Here is a 20371-nt window from a genome sequence, read left to right on the forward strand (position 1 = left end):
TAACCATCTTTCTGTTTGATTTAATACTTCTGTGCTGTCAAATGGTGTCATTCCTTTCACATGTATTTATGATTTGTCAGAGTGAAACTCTGGGAATCATGACAAGAAGAACTTAGGTCCTGTTATCCAGGGAGGATGCATCTGCGTCAGTCCGCAGCCTGAAAGAGTCCATCTGCTCTCCAGTCATGATTCATTACATTTATTTGATGGGAGGTAATTTTCCTGGAGGGGGAATCGATGTTTGGATTGCTTTCATCAATGGTTCAGGCGCCTGAGCTGTGGCAGATTTGTGGCTTAAAAACAAGAATCCAAAGACTGTTGTTGGCTTCTCCTCTCAACTTTCATATCTAACAGTAACAATTTACTGTTTCTACTGGCCTCTACTGTCACACTGACACTGACATAAATTGTTATTTGAAATAGCGTTCAGTTAAAGATTAGTTCAGAATAAACAAACTGCTCACAGTTCACACATCCTCTTCGTCTCTTTCGGGTTCCAGCAGAGAAGAATTAGCAAAACTAACAACCGTGGCTGTTTCCCACAGCGTCACAACTCCTCCTCTGACTGTCTGTCTGGTTAATGGAGGCAAACGGGACCATAAATCTATAGGTTGTAAGTTTTTTATTGTAAATGGACGAGCCCCCATTTGTTTAGACCTGGCTCAAGTGGCTACAACAAAAAGGGAGACACACTATGTAACTCAAAAGAGAAGTTTATTCAACCAATTAAACCAAATTAAAGCCAAATTAAAGATTTAACCTGTTATATAAGGCATGGGGTGTGAATATCAGTAGCATCAGTGGTGTTTGGTGTGTTGTAAGGTGCAAGATAGTAAAGCATAACAAACCTAAGACAACATAACTAGTTCAAAACAGGTGCCTGTAGGGAGGAGCAGAGAGCTGCAAGAAGCAGCAAGCAGTCAGGGGAGAGACTTTAATAACCTGGCAACCTCTAACGAACACCTGCAGAAACAGAGCAGATAGGTAAATCACGAGGCCAAAGATGAAATGAGGGGTCATCACAGACAGAATAACATGTAATAAGAGCAAGAAATTGTCAGAAGGCTGTTGATGTGACACAGAGAAGATTTCGTCAGAGCCTCAGATGAAGTGGAAATATGGTGGTGACTTCCTCAAATGTTTTATCTCGACCAACAGTCCACAACTCAAAGATATTTAGTTCATCATATTTATCATAGAAGGATAAAGAGACCAGAAAGAGAAAAATCAGTGTAGCTCTACTCTCAGTGTTTCTGTCCATCTGGTGAATCTAAGTTCAATATTCACTCTCTTTCAGCTCTGTTTTTGCTCTCTATCAACTCCTGAGGGGAAATATCTGGCACTTTAGCCGCTGAACGCTCCACTACGTTCACCAGCAGGTAGCGTAAAGTGGGTTTTTAGAGCTTTTTCTCTGAAAACAGCTGCCTGCTGCGGCCAGTAATGACACTATGAGAGCAGTGAGAGTGAAATAAAACTGTAAAGTTGTAGCCATATATAAAAAATAAGGATAATTGCAGAGTTGGGAGATGATTATCTGGCTTTCACATAACACATCTCTTCCCTTGGTGATATTATACCATTTAAGTGATTGTAGTTAACTGTTGCAGTGCAAATTTGGATCCTATTTAGAGCTTCAGAAAGACTCAGACTGGAGTTTTCTTTACAGTTATAGTACCGACACTTTAAAACAGCCAGACTCTTCAGCAAGACTCCAAACTGCTGTTATACAGTTTGCTGCTGGTTTATACGTTTAGACAGACTGTTATATGAATGTACCCTCTGATGTTAAAGAACATGTTTAGTTTCAATGTGGCGTCTCATTCATCTCAGAGATAAAAAGCGCTTCCCACGTCTGAGTTTCATTCACATGAATCGCTCCATACAGACTGTGCAGTCGCCCGACAGCATCTGTTTCCCACTCAACTTTTTCCACATGGATGACGCACCGAGAGAAACGCGGCGCAGAGTTTAAACGCTGCGAGAAGCACTTTGAAATGTCAGCATTCATCCAGTCTGCACACAAATATCAAAAACATGAACATATTTATTTGAGAATTACATCAGACCACCAAACGTGTTACTGTGAACAGTAAATAATTATTTTAGTGGCATTAGACACTCACTGACATTTCCTTCATTCAAAACTAGTATAAACATGAAATAAACATATAATTAAGCGAACAGCAGACGCTCTGACGAAAAAACAAATAATAAACACACAACGGGGTGATGCTACTTCAGGATTTACAATCTGAATTCAAGACATTAAGGTGCTAAAAGCGTAAAACAACTGAAATACTTTGAAGGAAAAGTGTGTACAAGTACAGTAAAGTAATATACGGTGAGATATTCCTCAGTACATATTATATTAGTGTTTCTGTGATTATTATTATCAAACAAACCACCTTTTTGTGGTTTGATGCAGTGTCTGAAAATGAGCTTAACACTGAAATACTGTACAGGGAACAAAACAAGGCTGCAGGTCAAACTGTACTGCTGAGATGCTCATTTATAGCAGTAAGAATACAATCATTGATGAAATATACCCTCTTAAAGCTGAAGACTTGCTAAACCTATATTTGCTTATGACTCTGGTCATTGAGGGAAAAAAAGGTTTTAACACCAGAGACAAATCTTCCTGTTTTGAACTCAACAACGACTCACATTTTCCTTCTGTGACACTTCAGATTTTCCTTCATGTAACACCACAAACACACAAACTCTCTCAACGTCCTCAGACATTGATCATCTCCAACATTCACGAACAAACAATCTGTCACCCGCAGAGCTGCTCTGCCCGGCGGCGGCGGCGGCCTGCTGCTGAGTATCCGTCGTCGTCGATCTCAGGCGTTTGGTTGTTTCAGATGGACCCTCTCTGCCATCTGCCTGGCGCTGTACAGAGACACGCACGTCCCCACGGTGGCCATCGTCATGGCGATGGGATCGATGAGACTGTTCTGCGGCTGCATCCGGACCTCACCTGAGACCTGCCTCTGCACACAGGTGGACACACACACACTTAAACCACTAAGTGAAAGGTTTTTGTTTGATTATAGCGTGTTTCAAATGATCCTGATGGCGTTAATTTCTTTTGTTGATGTTAATGTTCTCAGGTCGGATCTAGAGGTGGCGGTTTGTGATAGAGGATTGTGGTGCAACAGTGTCATATTTCAAACTACCACTGTTGGGCAATAAAGTTTGAAATGATCAAATTCTACACAAAGTGGCTTTAAAACACATCAGTGAGCCTCAGAGTTGCACTGGCTGACATGTTCCTTCACCCCTGATAGAAAAGGTCACTGTAGTTTGTTTATAAAAGTCTCAAAAGACTAATAACTGCGATCATGTGTTCAGTCTCCAGAGAGTAGTTCTGTGTCAGGCGGAGGCCACTGAGCATGTGTGGGAAAGCGGTTCTGTTTACGGCAGCTTTTTAGGCTACATATCACAACCTCAAGTACTTTAAGTTCTTTGAGACATTTAGGCTATAATTTATAATGTAGTATAAAGGCAAGAGGTTTTCTACAGCACAGAGGAGTGAGATATATCAGGCTCTGGATACACAGTGGTGGAATATAACTGAGTACATTTACTCAAGTTCTGTACTTAAGTACAATTTTGAGGTAATTGTACTTTGAGTATTTCCATTATGTGATACTTTATACTTCTACTTCACTACATTTCAGAAGGAAATATTGTACTTTTTACTACACTACATTTATTTCACATCTAGTTACTTTGCAGAACAATATTTTATACATAAAACATACGATGAGTTTATTATAGATGCATCATTATAGATTAGATTATTTAACAGTATAAGGTGTTAAAATTAGCTCTACCTTACATTTAAATATAAAACTCTAAATTGGGCCATTTTGCAATATGAGTACTTTTACTTTTTATACTTTAATTACATTTTGCTGACAACACTTTAAGTACTTTTACTGAAGTAAGATTTTGAATGCAGGACTCTTCTCTGCACATCAGATTTGTTGACAATAACAAAAATACAGAAAATCATAAATCAAATCCTTTAAGCCAAGAAGTGAACATTATGAATCATTGTGCTTAATTTGAATAATTTTGCTCAGTTGAGTACAAAGATTTGTATTAACTCACTGTGAACTATTGTTGCTCTTTTATGGAGCCCATCAGTCACATCAATCTCATCTCTGTTCATTGTTCTGCAACATTCAGACAATGTTTCTGTCTGTCTTCAGTCTGTTGGTTTCATTCATTCATTCAGTATGAAACGGACCACACAGCTCTCATGATCTTGAAGCCACGCTGAGTAAAATCTCAAATTTGCAACTTTGGCATCCCCTGCTGGTCATTTTAAAAAGAGACGCTGGCAGACGACAAAGCACCAACAAAGATCTGACCTGGAGACACGACACACGAGATAAAAACTGTGTCTGCACCAGTTTTCATCACAATGACAAAAAAATACTAAACTAAAATAAGGATGCCATCAGAATATTTTTAAAATGTCACTTAATATATTCTCTAAATTAATAAATAAAACGTGATGAAATGACATAAACTTCAACATGTTATTTTTCAGTTGCTGATAAATAAAACAAGTGAAATAAAAACTTAAAATCTTTGAATTAAGATGCAATAAATGATCATTTTCATAACATTTCTACTTCATGCAGCCTCTTACGTGCAAGATGAGTCTGAACATGTTACATAATGTGACCTGCTGAGATCAGCTCCGTCAGCTCTTTGTAAAATATTAATTTATATGCTGTATATTGCCGTAATTCTTCAATCTAAAGTGTTTCTATACAATATCTGTTGAGTATTAATGCAGAGTTCTGATCTAAATCAATGGATTTATCTCCTCTGTGAGAAAAAGATGAATACATCTTTATAAGTTTACTTTGATGGAACTAGTCAAATGTTTTCCTGCTATTTATTAGCTGTGATTAATAATTTGTTGTGTCACTGAGAATCACCAGCAGACACCGACCTGCAGGAGACGGAAGTATCCCGGCGTCAGTCTTCCCAGTCTGATGATCATTTCTGCTGCTGGAGCTTCTCAGACGAGCCAACGACCTTCCTGAAAAAACAACAACACTCCTCTAGAAGTTTCCAAGATTTCAGCTCTGAAATTACTGATCTATTTGTGGGTATGCTTCTTTAATTTGGTCAAGTTTGTCTCTGAAAAAAACAGACAAAACAAGTATCTACTTGTAAACCCTTTGTCACAAGTTGTATACTTCAATGAGCCGTGAGCACTTCAAACCCTCCTCAGTTTCATTTGAATGATTTTTTGAGTTATGATGAGGTAAAACTACATAATCAATGAAAAACAAGAGATAAAAAACATATTTTTGTGTATCAGAAATATATTTTTTCTTCTTTTCTATCTTATTTATCATCTCATCTTCTCATCATCTCCCCAAAATTTCTCTTGTGACCATTTGGGAAGAACTTGGCAACCAGAATATAAACCACTTATCTGAAAAAAGACAATCAGGAACAATTAAGCAACATCAGGGAGAACAACGTGTTTAGTGTTGTATTGTACTCTGCTTTTAGAGATGCATCCTCTTCAAAACAGACACTTTTTAACCATCTCTTTTCATCTCACTGACTAATATTCAAGTTATTAAATACTCTCACACCCTTTTGACACCTGAACTTTGAGTGTTGAACCTACTGTGACAATTAAAATACTTCTTTGATTTGTTGTGTTAATGTTTGTCCACCTGATATCACAACCATTTTCAAATCATTTTTAAAACAAAACTACCATTCTGGGACAATTTGGTACAAGTGAAGCAAGAGTTGTTGTGAGACTGATATCTCATTTCAGTGTTGAAACCTGAAAATGTTCTCTGCTTTAATTCATTCGGTTTTACAAAAAAGTAAAGTAGAAATAACTCATAAGCACAAAAGAGTTTCTACGTCAACTAGACTGAAGTCAAAACAAAGTGTGTCTCACAGTTTGAAGTCAACAGGCGTCGACCCAGCAGGGATCCAAAAGCAGGAGCAGGTTCACCTTCATCGACGGGCGGCAGCAGCTCAGCGTCCGCAGACCGACAGCATGTGAAGCCTGAACAAACAGCGGCAGCCTGTCGCACTGAAGAGGCTCCTGTGTGTCCCCCGTCTCTTTTGTACAGTGTGAACATCCCAGTCCTGTGTGACGGGCTCAACGGGCTCAACTCACACACACACTCATACACACACACACTCATTCACATACACACACACTCATTCACAATGGTGCATGAAAAGCCTCGGCCTGCCTGTCAGAGATGATTTGGTCATCCAGCCAGCAAAATGGGTGAGAGCAGAGCAGAGCAGAGCAGAGAGAGCAGAAGAAGAAGAAGTGGCTCCGTGCAGCATGTTGCACGCTTGAAAGAACAAGTGTGTTAATGCGCTGCAGTGACTTATGTAACCCAAAAACACTGAAGAGAAAGTACTTTATAAAAACTGTCCTGAATGGAGCCTTTGAGAGATGCAGCTGACAAATACTGTACAACAAGCTTTCATAAGAACCTTCATCCTTTACTGGAAACAATTAGACTTTTTCATATTTAAAGTAATTTAGCATAGTTGTTATTCTGATGTTACGTAAGGCCTTTGTTACCACGATGCCACAGTGTTTGTTCAGGGTCTCTCTGCTTATGTTGGTTATATAAATGGAAGACAACAGAGAATTAATGGATAGAAACAACGCTGTGATTATATGTTTAATCAGAATATTGTGGAATATAAAGGTGAAGCAGCAGTGTGTTTTTGATTACAAATACAATTATTTATATACAAACTTTTCTTGTTAACTAAAATCCCATCTGAAAAAAACTTCCATGTTACTCTTCTGCTATTTCATTTGTTTACTTTACATAAAATTTTAACAGTTGTTCTGTGCATCAGACACTCAAATAAGACATGTTAAGGCAACTAGTTTACTGCAGCTGTATGTGTGTGTGTGAGTGTGTGTGTGTGTGTGGGGTGTATGGGGTGTACCAGACTACAAGGTGCTGATTGTGCGCATGTAGTGACCTCATGTCTGCATTTGCTGCCACAGTCACTTCAGTATCTATAGACACTGGACATATATTGTCTACAAGAAATAAACAACGATTCATAATAAACATGTAAATCCAGTATAAAGTTTGGTCTGTTATGGATGTTCATTAAAAAAACTATAAACTATAAAGGAGCAGTAATTATATAAAGGGACTGCATTAAGTCAGTATAGTTCCTGACGTCAGTGTTTTACAGACACAGTGCTGAAGTATTCGGGGGCTCGTGTTGTGGGCTGCTCTTCTTCCTCAGCTGCTGCCTTGATGGGAGCTCTGGCCAGCGTCAGCTTCACTCCTGCAGGCCCCTCAGCTTCCGTCCTCTCCACAGCCAACACCTTCCCGATGAAATGCTGAAACACACAGCAAAACAAGAACATGAACAGTCATCAGTCAGTTGGTACATCCTGTTGTTGTTCTGCATTTGTCTTTGATATGAGTGTTTATACTAAGAGTTTTAGAAATACATCTGAAATAACTGAAGCTATAAGAGGTTTCAGTGGAAATAAGAACAATTTCTGCTGCCTAAATACAAAAATTACCATATTGCTGATTATATAATTACTTCTACAATTATAATTACTTCCTGTGCAGAATTTTCTGGCTTGAAAATTTTTTTCTGCTCTGGACTAATGATTATAGAGTAACAACAAACAATAATTTTCATTATCGATTAATAAAATTAATAAAAAAATAAGAAAATAGTGAAACTTGTCCACAACAGTTTCATCGTGTCTAAGGTGACGTCAACAAATGCCTTATTTAATCTGATCAACAGTCCAAACATACTCAGTTTAATATATTATAAGGGATAACAGCAAATTCTCAGATTTGAGAAGCTGTAACTAGGGGATCCATTCATCGACTGATCGATTAGCTGATTAATCTTCTAATGACTCCCAACTACCACAAACTGCACGATAAAAACACCAATTCATAAGCAATAAAATCAAATGCCACATGTGATGTCTGTCCTGGATGTTTCTATCGTATCTCTGCTCTAATCAGATACTTTACTGCTCTTAATTGTTCAAATTGACTGTTTACATCAGTTTCAACAACCATTCTGCAAGGTTGTGTTTTGTGACAGAATTATGTAGAATTAATATACTGTTTGCCAGTAGAGATCGATAAAAGTCACACTTTACTTATGCTGAGGAAACCTGTCACGAAAACTGATTCATCCACCTGCTGAACAAACTGCAGGTTTTTATCTTTTATAGCTGAATGACTGACAGTTTTCAGTGAAATACTCATGAAATCTGTGAAAGCAGATAAATGTTGTGTGTTAGTGAGAGACCTCTGCAGGATGAAGTGCAGCGTCTTTATGCTTTGGTTTTTTTCTGGACGACTCAATATATTTCTCCCTCTGTGCTTTTACTTCCTGTATACAAAAAAAAGAAAAACAGGATAAAAGTGACAGTTGTTAAAAAGAAAAACGATTCAAAATGATGCTTTGTAAGATGAAGGATGATTGTTGAAATATCTGAGGATGTAAGAAGGAAGATAAAACCTTCAGGATCTCATAGTTTGAGGTCTTGGAAACATAATGGTCCCATGACTTGGCCATAAGCTCCTTTTGCTTCCAGTGAGACTTTATCTGCAATACAAAGACGCAAAAAAACAGTCAATTCATGAAAACAAGATGTGTGCTGTTCCTATATTAATTAATTTAATATAGGAACTTAATAGGAATTTAATTTAATTAATTTAAGTCTCACAGACAAATTACTGTCAGTGAAAAATTGTTAATCAAAGGAAAAACAATCTCTAAACTAAAATATCAGCACCTCTGTGTACATGAGCTTCTCCTCGCTGACGTCCTCCTTCTCTAGTTGCTCCAGGATGCTGCTTTGCTCCGCTGCGACCTTCCTCGCCGTGTCCTCTGCAATCTTACACATGCTGCTCAGAGCCTCCTCGTCAGGGGTGACCGGCCTCACGCCGTCCACGCTCAGTTCCCCGCTGATCTCGTCCAACACCTCCCCGACCTGCAGCGACACGACACGAAGAATGTTTCAGTGTTTTTATTTTATCATCTGAAACTCTGAGGTCTTTCTAAGCTGTATTGAAATGACATTTTATCACATTTGTAAAGGATTTGTTGAGAATTTTAGAGTTTAAATCTGTAACCATGAACATTTTGGTCCCATATTTGGATCTGCTGTGCAGTAAGGTACAGTCACTGTGGTGTTAATCTGTGGTGTTCCTTCAGTTCATTTATCTCAGTGTTCTCTGCTCTTTTCTCATACTTCCACTGAGGGGCACCAAAGTAGAATATTTTCAAATTAAACACACAGCAGCTTTATAAGAAAACATCTTATTTCATCACTTCATCAACCTCTTTACTCAATGAACAACAAAACTTCTACCTTGAAGTCCAGATATCTTTTGACGATGCTCAAGGTCACATAATCTTTTATCTTCAATCCAGGAAGGTCCTGAAAACCTGCAAAAGTAACAAATAATCAGATTTTTACAGCAGATATCACTATTTGAAAATTTACTATAATGCTAATTTTAAGTAGCCTTGACTGTCATCCTTTCCTTTATACATCATTACAATATTTCATGTTTGGGTATTTGACAGTTTAAATGATCATGAATCACATGAGTTGACCATGCAAGTACAAAAAGATTGATCTAAACTCTACAGTAGAGCTGCAACAATTGATCGATTATTTGATTAGTTGCCAACTATTTCATTAATTGCCAACTATTTTGATAATTGATAAATCTTTTTGAATCATTTTTTAAGGAAAATGGTCCAAATTATCTTGTTCCAGCCTCTTAATGTGAATATTTTCTGGTTTCTTTAGTTTTCTATGGTAGTAAACTGAATATTTTTGGGTTGTGGACTGTTGGTTGAAACAAAACAAGACGTCACCTTGGGCTTTTGGAAACAATGTTCAACATTTTTCACTATTTTATGGACCAAACAACTAACCAATGAATCCAGAAAATAATCGACAGGTTGTTCGATAATGAAAATAATTGTTAGTTGCAGCCCTACTCTATAGCTATTTGGCTAAAATGAGGCTGTACATGTTATAAAAGTGAAAGTTACATTTTAGTAAATCTACAGCAATCTAAGACTATAGAGTTTAGGCTACATGATCTTAAAAAACAGCATAATTATATATTTACAGATGCAGATGTATTGTTTAAATAAGTGACACTGTATTTATTATTTGATCTGAAATATGCGTTTTCTGTTAAAGTAGTAAGTAGTAAAGCTAGAACATGGTCTGGTCTGATTCTTCAGGTTCAGCTTTACCAAGTTTGCAGAAGATGGAGTAAATCTTTGACCGCAGGTTCTCCGTCATCTCCAGCACTGCTGCACTCGCCGTGCTAGCAGGAAATGACAGCTGGATGTCTTCCTGCTGGTGAGGACTGAGGGTGGGCTTTTTGGGATCTTAAGGTCAAAAGTGGAAAAAGCAGAAAATAAAAGCAGAAGATTTATAAATATGAGATACGAATGTTGTAAAGAAGAAAAGAACAGCGGTGCAGCTTTAAAGCTTTTAGATTTTAACAAACAGAGTTGATCAGTGATGACAAGATCTGGATCCGTTTCTCTTTATTTAATGTTTCTAAATACAAGACTGTCCTACAGGTAACCACCAGCTCAGTTTTTTGTTTTAAGTGCTGCTATGATTTAAGGTTTTTTAACACTTAACACTTTGTCCGACACTTGCTACAACCCAAAAGGTTTATTATCAAATTTAAGTTAAACATGTTAGTTCAGGAGTTGTATTTACTCCTGTGCACTGATGTTAAACTAAACACTGGATCTGATGACGACTACTTGACTTGATGCTCTGGATAAATATAACTGCCAAAAACAGTAAATATTAACGTACTTCTGATCTTTAGCTGCAGACTGACCTGCAATCTCTCCGTTTTGGCTCCGACTGACGCCCAGCTCTGCCTCCTCCTCCCTCCACAGTTGCAGCAGGAGTCTCGGAGCTGTCTGACCGCCGTCGTCCCTCCAGGTCAGGATGTGAGACAGAGTGTTTGTGTTGTCGCATAATTCCAGCAGGGTGGCGAGGACGATGCCGTGCACACATCTGGGGCTCGACTGAGAGAGAGACGCAGCAGAACAAAGTTGTAATAAAGTATAACACTCTTTAAACCACAAGAGTAACTTAAGGTGAGTTTCAGTCAATGGAAATCAGCTACTTACACTGAGTAATTCAAGCAGAAGAAACGCCCCATCTTTAGCCAGAAAGTAATCTTCTGTGGTGTAGCAGCCGACAATACAGGACCTGACGGGACACAAAACACATTGACTGAAACTTTCTCAGCAGTGTGAACGCTTGTCTCTCCTCTGAACAACCACAGAGTTACAGAGTTCTTAAATTCATGTGTTTTGGGCTATAGAACTAAGACTGTGTCCAAAATCACTCTCTATTTATTATACATTGCACTAAATTATATTTACTGTCCCACATTTTATTTGAGTATCCAAATTCTGAGTTATCCACTGTATAATGCCCTCAAAAATTCCCACAACAGAATGAAAAAATCCCAAAGATAACAAACCCTCAATACAATACAATCGTGGCACTCTACACATGTCAGTGATGACGCCAATTGAAGATGATTCAGTGTCTGAAATCTCAGTTTACTGCTCACTATAGAGTAAACTACCGAGTGTCTGTTATACAAGGAGTAGTGGATGAGTGAGGGAATGACTTTGGACAAAATACAGGAAAGGACATAACCTATGACCTCCACAGCTGTTACACTCCTACAATAATCAATCAGATTGTGTTCCAACTGAGCAGCTGAATCCTCCAAAGGAAAGAGGCCTAACAGAGAGTGTAACTGAAGTCTTTGTTGTTATGTTATGTTTCTATCAAAGCGAGCTGCGGTTTCGCTGAACTGACCACACACAGTCCACAGTGGAGAGGACGAGCTTGTTGTGTCCCAGACCGCTGTAAAACTTGTCGGAGCCTTTCTTCAGGAAGTGAACTGCCATCTCAACTCCCTCTGATCCAAACAGCTCCTGTGGTTCAACACAGACGGTATGTTTAGAGATTGATCTGAATGGAGAGCATATTAGTATTCAGAGGTGCAGACTGATTAGATAAAATATAGGATTAATCATAAGTAACAACATTTGGTTTTAATACCTGCAGTGCTTAAGAAAAAATGTTGCACTCATTCAAATGTGTTTTGACTTCTGTAATTTACACATACAGGACAGACTATCAAGGTCGTTATCTCAGCTCTTCTGTACCTTTCTGTGCATGTTGGTCTCACACAGCGCTGAAAGGATCAGCTGAATATCAGACTTCATCTCCAGGCTGATGGCATCCTCCTCGTCAGGACTCGCTTCCATCTGCATCAAAATCCCTAAGAAAACCCGACAGGTCGGACTGTATTTTATACATTTATGAAGTAAAATGATAAGTTTCAGCTGATTTTGAACACTATACAATCAGTAACTCAAGTTTTCATTTAAGTTACCCAGAAGCTGGTTGATGGTTCCTTGATCACACAGATCCTGGTTGACTGACTCATCACCCAGAGACGTCATAGATCTCAACACTCTGACGCAGTGCCGCATGTGAGCCTTCTTACTGCCTCTCCCTCCGGTGCCATGGAAGCTGTGACCCTGACCAAAGTAAGCATCTGGAATAAAGGAGGAAGGATAATAAGTGTACTCTTCAACTGTGGAGTGATTGGTTGGTTGGACATTACTGGAAACCACACAAGGCTAAAGTAAGTGTGCTCACTTGTGCGGAAAACTGCAGATGCAAACAGTGTAAACAAGTTAAAATCTCTTTAAATGTTAAAGGGGACATATTATGCTTTTTGTGATTTTCTGTCATTTACATACTGTTATAATGTCATTTGTCTTGATGATGATCAAAGTCAAAACTTGAGGTGAACATATGTAAAAATGCTCCCTGCAAGTCAAAAGTCAGGGCTTCAGCCTGCTCTGAAGGTTTGTAAAGTTACTTCTATTTCCCTCTCGTGACAACGTCAGATTGTTCACACATGCCCACAAAAGGCCATCCGTTCCCTGGGTTGTTCGCATTGCTACTTGTATATTTTGGATTTGGGTTCAAACATGTATGAATGTATTTAAGAAGTTTAGATTTCAAGTAAAGAACGGAAAATAAAGAGAAATCTGACTACTACTGTTTGTTTAAGTAGCCTCTGGATCCGCCAAAACCAATCAGAGCAGAATGGGCTCATGGGGAGGGGGGCCTTAAAGAGACAGGAGCTAAAACAGGCTGTTTCAGACAGAGGCTGAACTGAGGGGCTGCATAAAGAGCCAGTATAAGATAAATAAGGAGTTTTTTGAACTTCATGCAAAGATATTCCAGCAGAGCCCCTGGATGTAAATATGCAAGTTGCAGCTGAAGCACTTAAAGCGGTTGAAGTCTCAGTTGAAGTTGAAGCACTTTGAAGTGTCTGTTGAAGTGTAAACACTGTTGAAATGTTTATTAAAGAATCAGTTCTAAGCATTTTGCATGGTTTTTGGCTTTTATATGATCCACAGTGTCTTACAGCGAGTGAGCAGGGACTCAGTGTTTTGCTCAAGGGCACTCTAGTAGGACACATGAATGTTGCTGTTTGACCTCTGACCTTTCAGATACAGGACAGACTCTCTTTAGCCTCCTATTTGTCTCTCCCCTTTTGTTTGCTGCTCTCTCACCTTGCCCGACGCACCAGTCCAGCAGGAGCAGCAAACACGCGTTTCCCTGACACAACACGTATTCGTCCACCATGAGAGGAGCAACGGTGGCGAGGACAGCCAGTGCCTGCAGCTGCAGCTCCTCCTGCTGGCTGGAGGACCAGTGACGCAAACCTGGCCTGCGCTCCGGAGAGGCAGCCGGCGGCTTAATGAGTGTCAGCAGAGCCAGCATGACTTGTTCCTCTTTATAAAGCTGGGAGAGGAAAACATGGAGAATACATTCAATACATTTAGATTTATCACTACATTTATAAACATTCACAAAATCACTGTGACTGACCTGAAGAGCAGCAATGTCCTTTGACATTAAAACCAACAGATTCAAAAGCAACTTCTTCATCTTCAAGTCTTCGTTATTGTAGGTGAGCTTGAGGTCACGGACCAAAGGGTTGTGACTTTTCACTAAAATATAAATGAAGAAAAGTTGTTATCATGAAAGCTGCTGTTATAGTATTCATATATGTAAATATAAATGTAAAATGTATAAGGAAAGAGTTGTCTTACACTCCGGAAATGTGATAAAACCCATGAGCTGTTTGGCAAATAAGCTCTCCTGGAAATCAGAAACATGATGTCAAACAAACTGTAGCAGCACATTTTACACAGCTTATAACATACCGACAATTATGTGATTGAAAATATTATCTGCATAATGTTTCCATTATATATTTCTAAGATTATATTACTACTTCATCATTTAATTCTCTGTCCTGTACTCACAATGAGCAGAGAGTTGGGATTTTCAGCGATGAGAGTAGTGATCACAAGCAGATCATTTCTGAGTTGGAAGTCAGAATGTCGGAAACCGTTCAGCAGCTGGTGAAAAAACGCTTCTTTCAGAGAGCTAAGATACAAATGAAGAGAAAGTGAAAGATTTAATATCCATTTGTTCAAAATGAGAGCACAAGATGATTAAACATTTCTTTAAAGGATGTAGGGTCATTTATTCTTGATTGATCTTAAAGATCTTAAAGGGGAACTCTGGTGATTTAGTGTTGCACTTCCGTAAAGTTGGGGGGCTCGCAAGAGGCACCAACATGAGACAACATCCAGATTTTTTGTCCCAAGTATGGATAAAACTCCAAAAACTGGATATAAACTGGATCCTACAATCCCCATAATGCAACTAGACTGCAACTTTTATTAGACATTCCCTGCCTTTAAAACTATCCTTCTTCTTAAAACCTCCAGTTTATATTAAAGGCTTTCTGTAGGAAACTTTAAGTCTCAAACCCAATCTAATATAAACCCGACATGACATCATATATATGTTCTAAAACTGAAGATGTTATAAAACTGTTTTCAGGCTGAGCAGTACTCCTTATGACAAGTAAACTGAACTTCATGTGTAAAGTTGGTGGTGTGCCCCTATAAAGGAAATTTACATTTTAGGATCACATGAATGTCAGTTAGTTAGTTCACAAAAAGGGAACAATTGGCATTTCAGAAACGAATGAATGAATGAAAATATGAAGTTAAAGTCCCCCTGCCTCAAAAATGTGTTTTCATTACTTCACTTGGATGTTTGAGCTTCACTGTGCAGAATGATACATGTGCAGAGTTCAACACTAAAAGGCTGTTTTCACATTAATCTGCTGAAGGAGGAAAGTTGTGCTCACCTTAAAGTTTAAGAGGTGTGCATACCATTGACTGTAGTCATATGAGCATGATTCGGGACATCACAACTACTTTGGAGCTGATTATGGTTCAATAGGCAACTTACAAAAGTGTGAAACTTGAAACCACCGGTGCACAAACTATGAGAGTGGACTTTTTTGAGAATGGAAGTAGGAGACATCTTGTGTCCAGCAGTCAAACGTTTGGATTGAATGAGGGAGAAGGAGTATATACAGTATGTCATTTTAAAGCAGGCATGTGGAAAAACCACACTAGACATAAATTATTATTCCAAGCAGCATATTTCTATGTGTCTTAAAACATGTCTGGAGGTGAAATTTAACACTTAGGTTGGCATGTTACCCTCATCTGCCACGTGTAAAAACATCTTAAAACCACATGAGACACATACACGACACACTCGATGCTGCTGAGCTGAGCGGTGACCTCGTCCTTGCCGCCTCTCTCCAGCAGGTTCCAGAGGATTTCGGAGGAGTGGAACAGGACCTCACCGGACGGGTCATGTTCGTTCATGTGGAGACAGATGGTCTCTGCTCCCTGTGCACTCAGCATTAAAGCACAGTTCATATCTACGTTTGTAAAATGAAATACAATTAAAGAGATGTGATTAATGTAAAAAAACAAAACAAAACAAGCCATTGACCTTCTGACATTGACACAAGGACACTTAAAATCACTGTTTTGATTGTTTGCCTGATTGTTATTTGGTAATGAGATGATTTATGCTCTTGAGGGCTGGCTACTTTATCTAATGAAGGAGGTCATCTGTCAGATTGACATGTCTGACTGATCCCCTCCTACCCTCCCTCCACGGATCCAGAATAAAAACAGTATTGACCAGAGGAGCTGGAGAGGATCTTAAGTGTCTGCAGGAGCTGCAGCTTGATGGCGGGCTGGTTCTCCAGAGCGGCCATGGAGAGGAGCAGCGTCTTAGCCAGGTCACTGCGCTCCAGCAGCTGCAGCCTGTAGCCTGGAGAGGTTGGCTGGAGCCCTGCAGAAACAGAGTTTTAAAAAAGAATAGATAGTAAAATAAATAGATTTAAAATGTTAAATGCAAGAAGGAAATAAAACAAACAAATAAAAGAAGACACAAGAGGAAAATAAAAAGCCTCTTGATAGGAAATTAATGAACAAGAACAACACAGATAACTAAAAGTGATACAACAGTAATAAAAGGAAAGAAAAAACAATGAAAATATGAAAGAAAATAAATACAAAAGATATAAAAATTTGAGCCTAAGTGATGGTGGATTTCTGGAATCAGTGCAAGTATATGTATCTGTTAAAAATGTATTAAAATGTATCAGCCAATATTAATTTTTATGCATACAAAACTGTGTGAGTAATGGACAAAGATGCATACAGTAGGCAAGTTGTTTGAACAATGACTTTGACAATTATATTTGTGAGTCATTTAAGCCAATATTAATAACATCAGCTTTGTGTCGTATCAGTTAAACTCAAGAAAAGAAAAGAAAAGAAAAGAGTAGAAGAAACAGAACTGTGCCACCACAGAAGCCATGAGAGAGCCTCACTTAGTGAAAGTCTAGAGTGGAAAGTCCAAGGTTTTGTCTTGGCGGGACGGTCCGTACCATCGAGCAGCTGTTTAGGAGCCACACAGCTGTAGAACGATTTCACAGATTCAACTAACTGCTGCCTCACTTCAGCATCTGACACCCTCATCAGACGCCCTGCCAACAGAAACACACCTGTCAGAGTCGACTCTCAAAGTCACTCCTGTTTAAAGAACTTCCTTTAAAGGGCTATTACATGCTTTAATAAGTGATTTGTGTACCCATGTGACAGAGGAACTCTGTGACGTCCTGAGCGTAGTTCAGCTCATCAGATGCCTTCTCCTTCAGGAAGGGAAGCCTGAGATGAAAGCAGAGCAACACTATCATGTTCAGATAATGTCACAAGAAAAAAAAAAAGTATTTTCTTTGTATGATTAAAATATTTGAGACCCTTACCCACAAATTTTAAGTGCCTCACACAAAACGGGCACATATTCAAGATGATCCTTCACTTTCTCAGCACAGATGTTCAAGATTCTGGCGACGCCTTTCAGCTCCCTCAACAGCTTGAAATAGTTTAAGAAGTTTTAACATTTTGCTGTTTGCTCATAATGAGATTAAATCCCAGTGAGGGAAGGGAAGTGATGGGGCAAAGAGCCATCGTGATACCTGAGGTTATTTCTGAACAGGGAAAATGCTGACTGACACAGCGATACAGCAGTAAATTAGAGCCTTGGGAATCATGTTGAGCTCTGTGTTCAGGTTGCATAAGAGCAAATCTATTTCCATCACAGTACCGGGGGGACAGTAGTGAGGAAGATTTGACAATCTGCAGCAGTATATGACACCAGAGAGGCGTTATAAGGGAGGTCTGTGCTATCAGCTTAATTTGGAAGATTAAATCCAGAAGAAAGGATACAAAACCATTTTGGCTTCTCTTCAGTAGTTTCTTCAGTACAAAAAGGTGCCTCTCCTTCAAGTTCGTCTTTAGTAAAAAACAGAATATTCAGCATGATGACACATAACATGACTTAAAACTGAACATGCAACAAAAAGTCTGATGACATTAAAGTTTTAACTTACTGTCAAAGGATCTTCAAGAAGACGAATCACCTTACTGAGCTCAAGACCTTTAGCACTGATCTGTTGAGAAAATACAGCCAGTGATCCTGCTTATTTTATAAACTTCATCAAAGAAATCTACCATTTGGCTTCCTAAGTTTTTCCTGCTGTTATCAGCTCCTTATATGTCCTCTAATGTCACTTGTAAATGGTAAATACTAAAGTTCAGCTATTGATTTTCGGGCTTGTCTTATAATATTCAACAGTTCAGTTGACTTCCAGATCCATAGTCAGTTATAGGAGAAAGAGATAAAAGATAGTCCACAAAATCATAGTTTTCTTTTTTAAGCCAATACCTATAATCCAGTATTGTTTCTCAATGTTTACCAATATGCATTTTTACAAGAGTCATGGTATAAATGCAGTGGTAGACATATCTGAGGTAAATTAGTTAACTATTTTTAGAAATGATATTCTCATACAAAAATGGAGATTCTCCAGTTTCAATACACTTTCTGTGATCATAACAACCCTATTCACTGTTTTTGGCAATTGTAAGAATATTTATAATTGCAAACATTATCACTATAGTATGTAAACAGTGCAGTCAAATAGTATTTTTCTATGATAAAATGTGGTATCATGGGTCCCATCTATTTTGACAAAAGTTTAAACTGTAACTTGTTTACAATATCAATTATAGGTATAATTATGCTTGTATAACATACCCTTTATATAATTGAGCATTTTGACATATGACAGGGTGATCCCTACTGGCACCCAAAAACCCCCCACTGCCTTAAAGTTCCCATCAAGTACAGTGAATACATCAAACTACACATGGCACCTTATGACAGTCTTATGGTAGACATCTGGTCATGGATTAGCTGTCTGCCCCTTTTTCACAAGACATCAACTACACCATCTGCCTCATCATATTTGTAGAAGAAGTTTGCCTATTGCTGCATAAGTTTTCTCTGACTAACAAAGTCAAAGAAATATCTTTTATGTGTAAAAGCTTTTATGTGTTTATGTGTAAATGTGGCAATTAAAAAAGTCAATTTGGAGTGCTGTCCTAGTCTTTCTTTTCCATATCAAACAATACATTTCTTCAATATCTGAATGTACAAACAAAAAAGATGTTAAAACGTATAACTTCTGTAAGCTTTACAAGATATTATTATGTAATTGTTTCTTTTTCCTTTATTAAAGCCTTTAGTCCCCCTGGTGTGTTTATAGACACAAGTTGTATACACAAGGTGCTGTTTACTTGCTGAATAATTGTCTCAAAAGGAGATTGAACTATCTATGCATTAATTTGAGGTCATTCATTCATTACACATTTTTTATACAATATACAGTATAAGCTGAATATCAACTGAAATTACAAATGTATTAAAGAATCTGATTTTGACAGGGCTCCCTCCACAAGGCAGAGTGATAAGAATAATGTAGGATCTGCGTTATGGTCAGTTTTATTTCAATTGATAGTGTTTTAGTCGTGCATTTTATTGTAATTGTAATTGTATTAGGGGCCCTGATGCAATTTTGCCCAAATTCAGTACAATTACATATACTGTGAGTTTTTTTCCTTAATAAAAAAACATTTTGTGTATTTTTCAGTTGAAAATAAGAGCTTTTTGTCTTTTTTTTAATAAACATCATTAATGTAAAAGACCTTCAACAGCATCAAATAATTTTATATTTTTTAGTTGTTGTTGATTTATTTATTCTAGTTTAGTCTGTTTGTCTTAATCTTAGTCATTGATATTATTATGAGATAAACGGGGAGTTGTTTATCTGAAAATTAGAAGGCACCTCAACAGTATAATTAGTATGTAAACACGCCAACAAACAAACTATTTACCTGAATATGCTGGTTCTTGTCTGGTGCTCTCGATCTGATTGCAGGAATGTCCAGTTTTCTTCTGTGCACAACTTTGCCTGAATCCATTTGCAAATTTCGATGAACTTCTGGCTTTAAATTCTTACTTTAGCCGCAGGTTTAGCTGTTAAACATGGTCGGTTCGTTTAAATTTCGCTTCACGACGCATTTTGACTTCAGTTGGTTTGGCTAACGTTAAAACACCGATATGTCACTTTTAGATCATTAACACAAGTTAGTTTAAAACATCATAAATAGGTCCAAGTTTAGGTCCAAGTCAACTAATAACAACGAGCTAACCCAAACAGAAACTTAACTTCAATTTAAGTTGTTTTTCGCATCAAATCTCTGTTGAAAACCGTCTGAAATTAACGTTTCTCTCCCTCTTTGCCCCTTTTATGTTGCCGGCGTACTACCGTTGCTATGGTTACCGCGTAGTACGGAGCGTAGCGGAGCTCAAAACTCAGCAGTGCACGAAGCCCTTTTTTCCTAGGATGGCGAAGACACGACCCGCCCTACTCTGCCTCTG

At 38.3% G+C, this 20371-nt stretch overlaps 1 protein-coding gene and 1 long non-coding RNA gene across 3 annotated transcripts; one reads left to right on the top strand and one right to left on the bottom strand.

Annotated features, from left to right (window-relative positions):
* Positions 1–2915: 2915 nt before the first annotated feature.
* Positions 2916–6579, top strand: LOC121912714. Its single transcript, XR_006100138.1, has 3 exons — positions 2916–3003; positions 4956–5135; positions 5956–6579. It is a non-coding gene; the product is annotated as an uncharacterized LOC121912714 (long non-coding RNA).
* Positions 6580–6671: 92 nt separating this feature from the next.
* LOC121912679 (cilia- and flagella-associated protein 69-like) lies at positions 6672–20283 on the bottom strand. Of its 2 annotated transcripts, none has more exons than XM_042434993.1 (23): positions 19825–20283; positions 17979–18038; positions 17815–17880; positions 17352–17461; positions 17177–17253; positions 16974–17072; positions 16220–16372; positions 15773–15950; positions 14464–14587; positions 14248–14296; positions 14024–14145; positions 13705–13936; positions 12507–12671; positions 12277–12392; positions 11924–12042; positions 11218–11299; positions 10920–11112; positions 10312–10449; positions 9407–9483; positions 8828–9025; positions 8551–8637; positions 8338–8421; positions 6672–7390 (listed from the first exon to the last, which is right to left on the bottom strand). In XM_042434993.1, the coding sequence occupies exons 1-23, from the start codon at positions 19909–19911 to the stop codon at positions 7226–7228; spliced, it is 2781 nt and encodes a 926-aa protein (XP_042290927.1). In that variant the 5' UTR covers positions 19912–20283; the 3' UTR covers positions 6672–7225. The 2 variants fall into 2 exon arrangements, with proteins under 2 accessions (XP_042290927.1, XP_042290926.1); XM_042434992.1 differs by having other exon boundaries at positions 16917–17072.
* Positions 20284–20371: the final 88 nt, after the last annotated feature.

Source organism: Thunnus maccoyii, chromosome 15 (genome assembly GCF_910596095.1).
Source record: "Thunnus maccoyii chromosome 15, fThuMac1.1, whole genome shotgun sequence".
Lineage (NCBI taxonomy): Eukaryota > Metazoa > Chordata > Actinopteri > Scombriformes > Scombridae > Thunnus > Thunnus maccoyii.

Bases quoted from the DNA above. Each gene is read 5' to 3' on its own strand.
- LOC121912679 (XM_042434992.1), bottom strand. From the start codon at position 19,911: ATGGATTCAGGCAAAGTTGTGCACAGAAGAAAACTGGACATTCCTGCA. The intron at 12,393-12,506 runs GTAACTTAAATG...GGGTTTTCTTAG, and splicing joins AACCATCAACCAGCTTCTGG to GGATTTTGATGCAGATGGAA. The intron at 11,113-11,217 runs GTAAGTAGCTGA...TCTCTCTCTCAG, and splicing joins TTCTGCTTGAATTACTCAGT to TCGAGCCCCAGATGTGTGCA.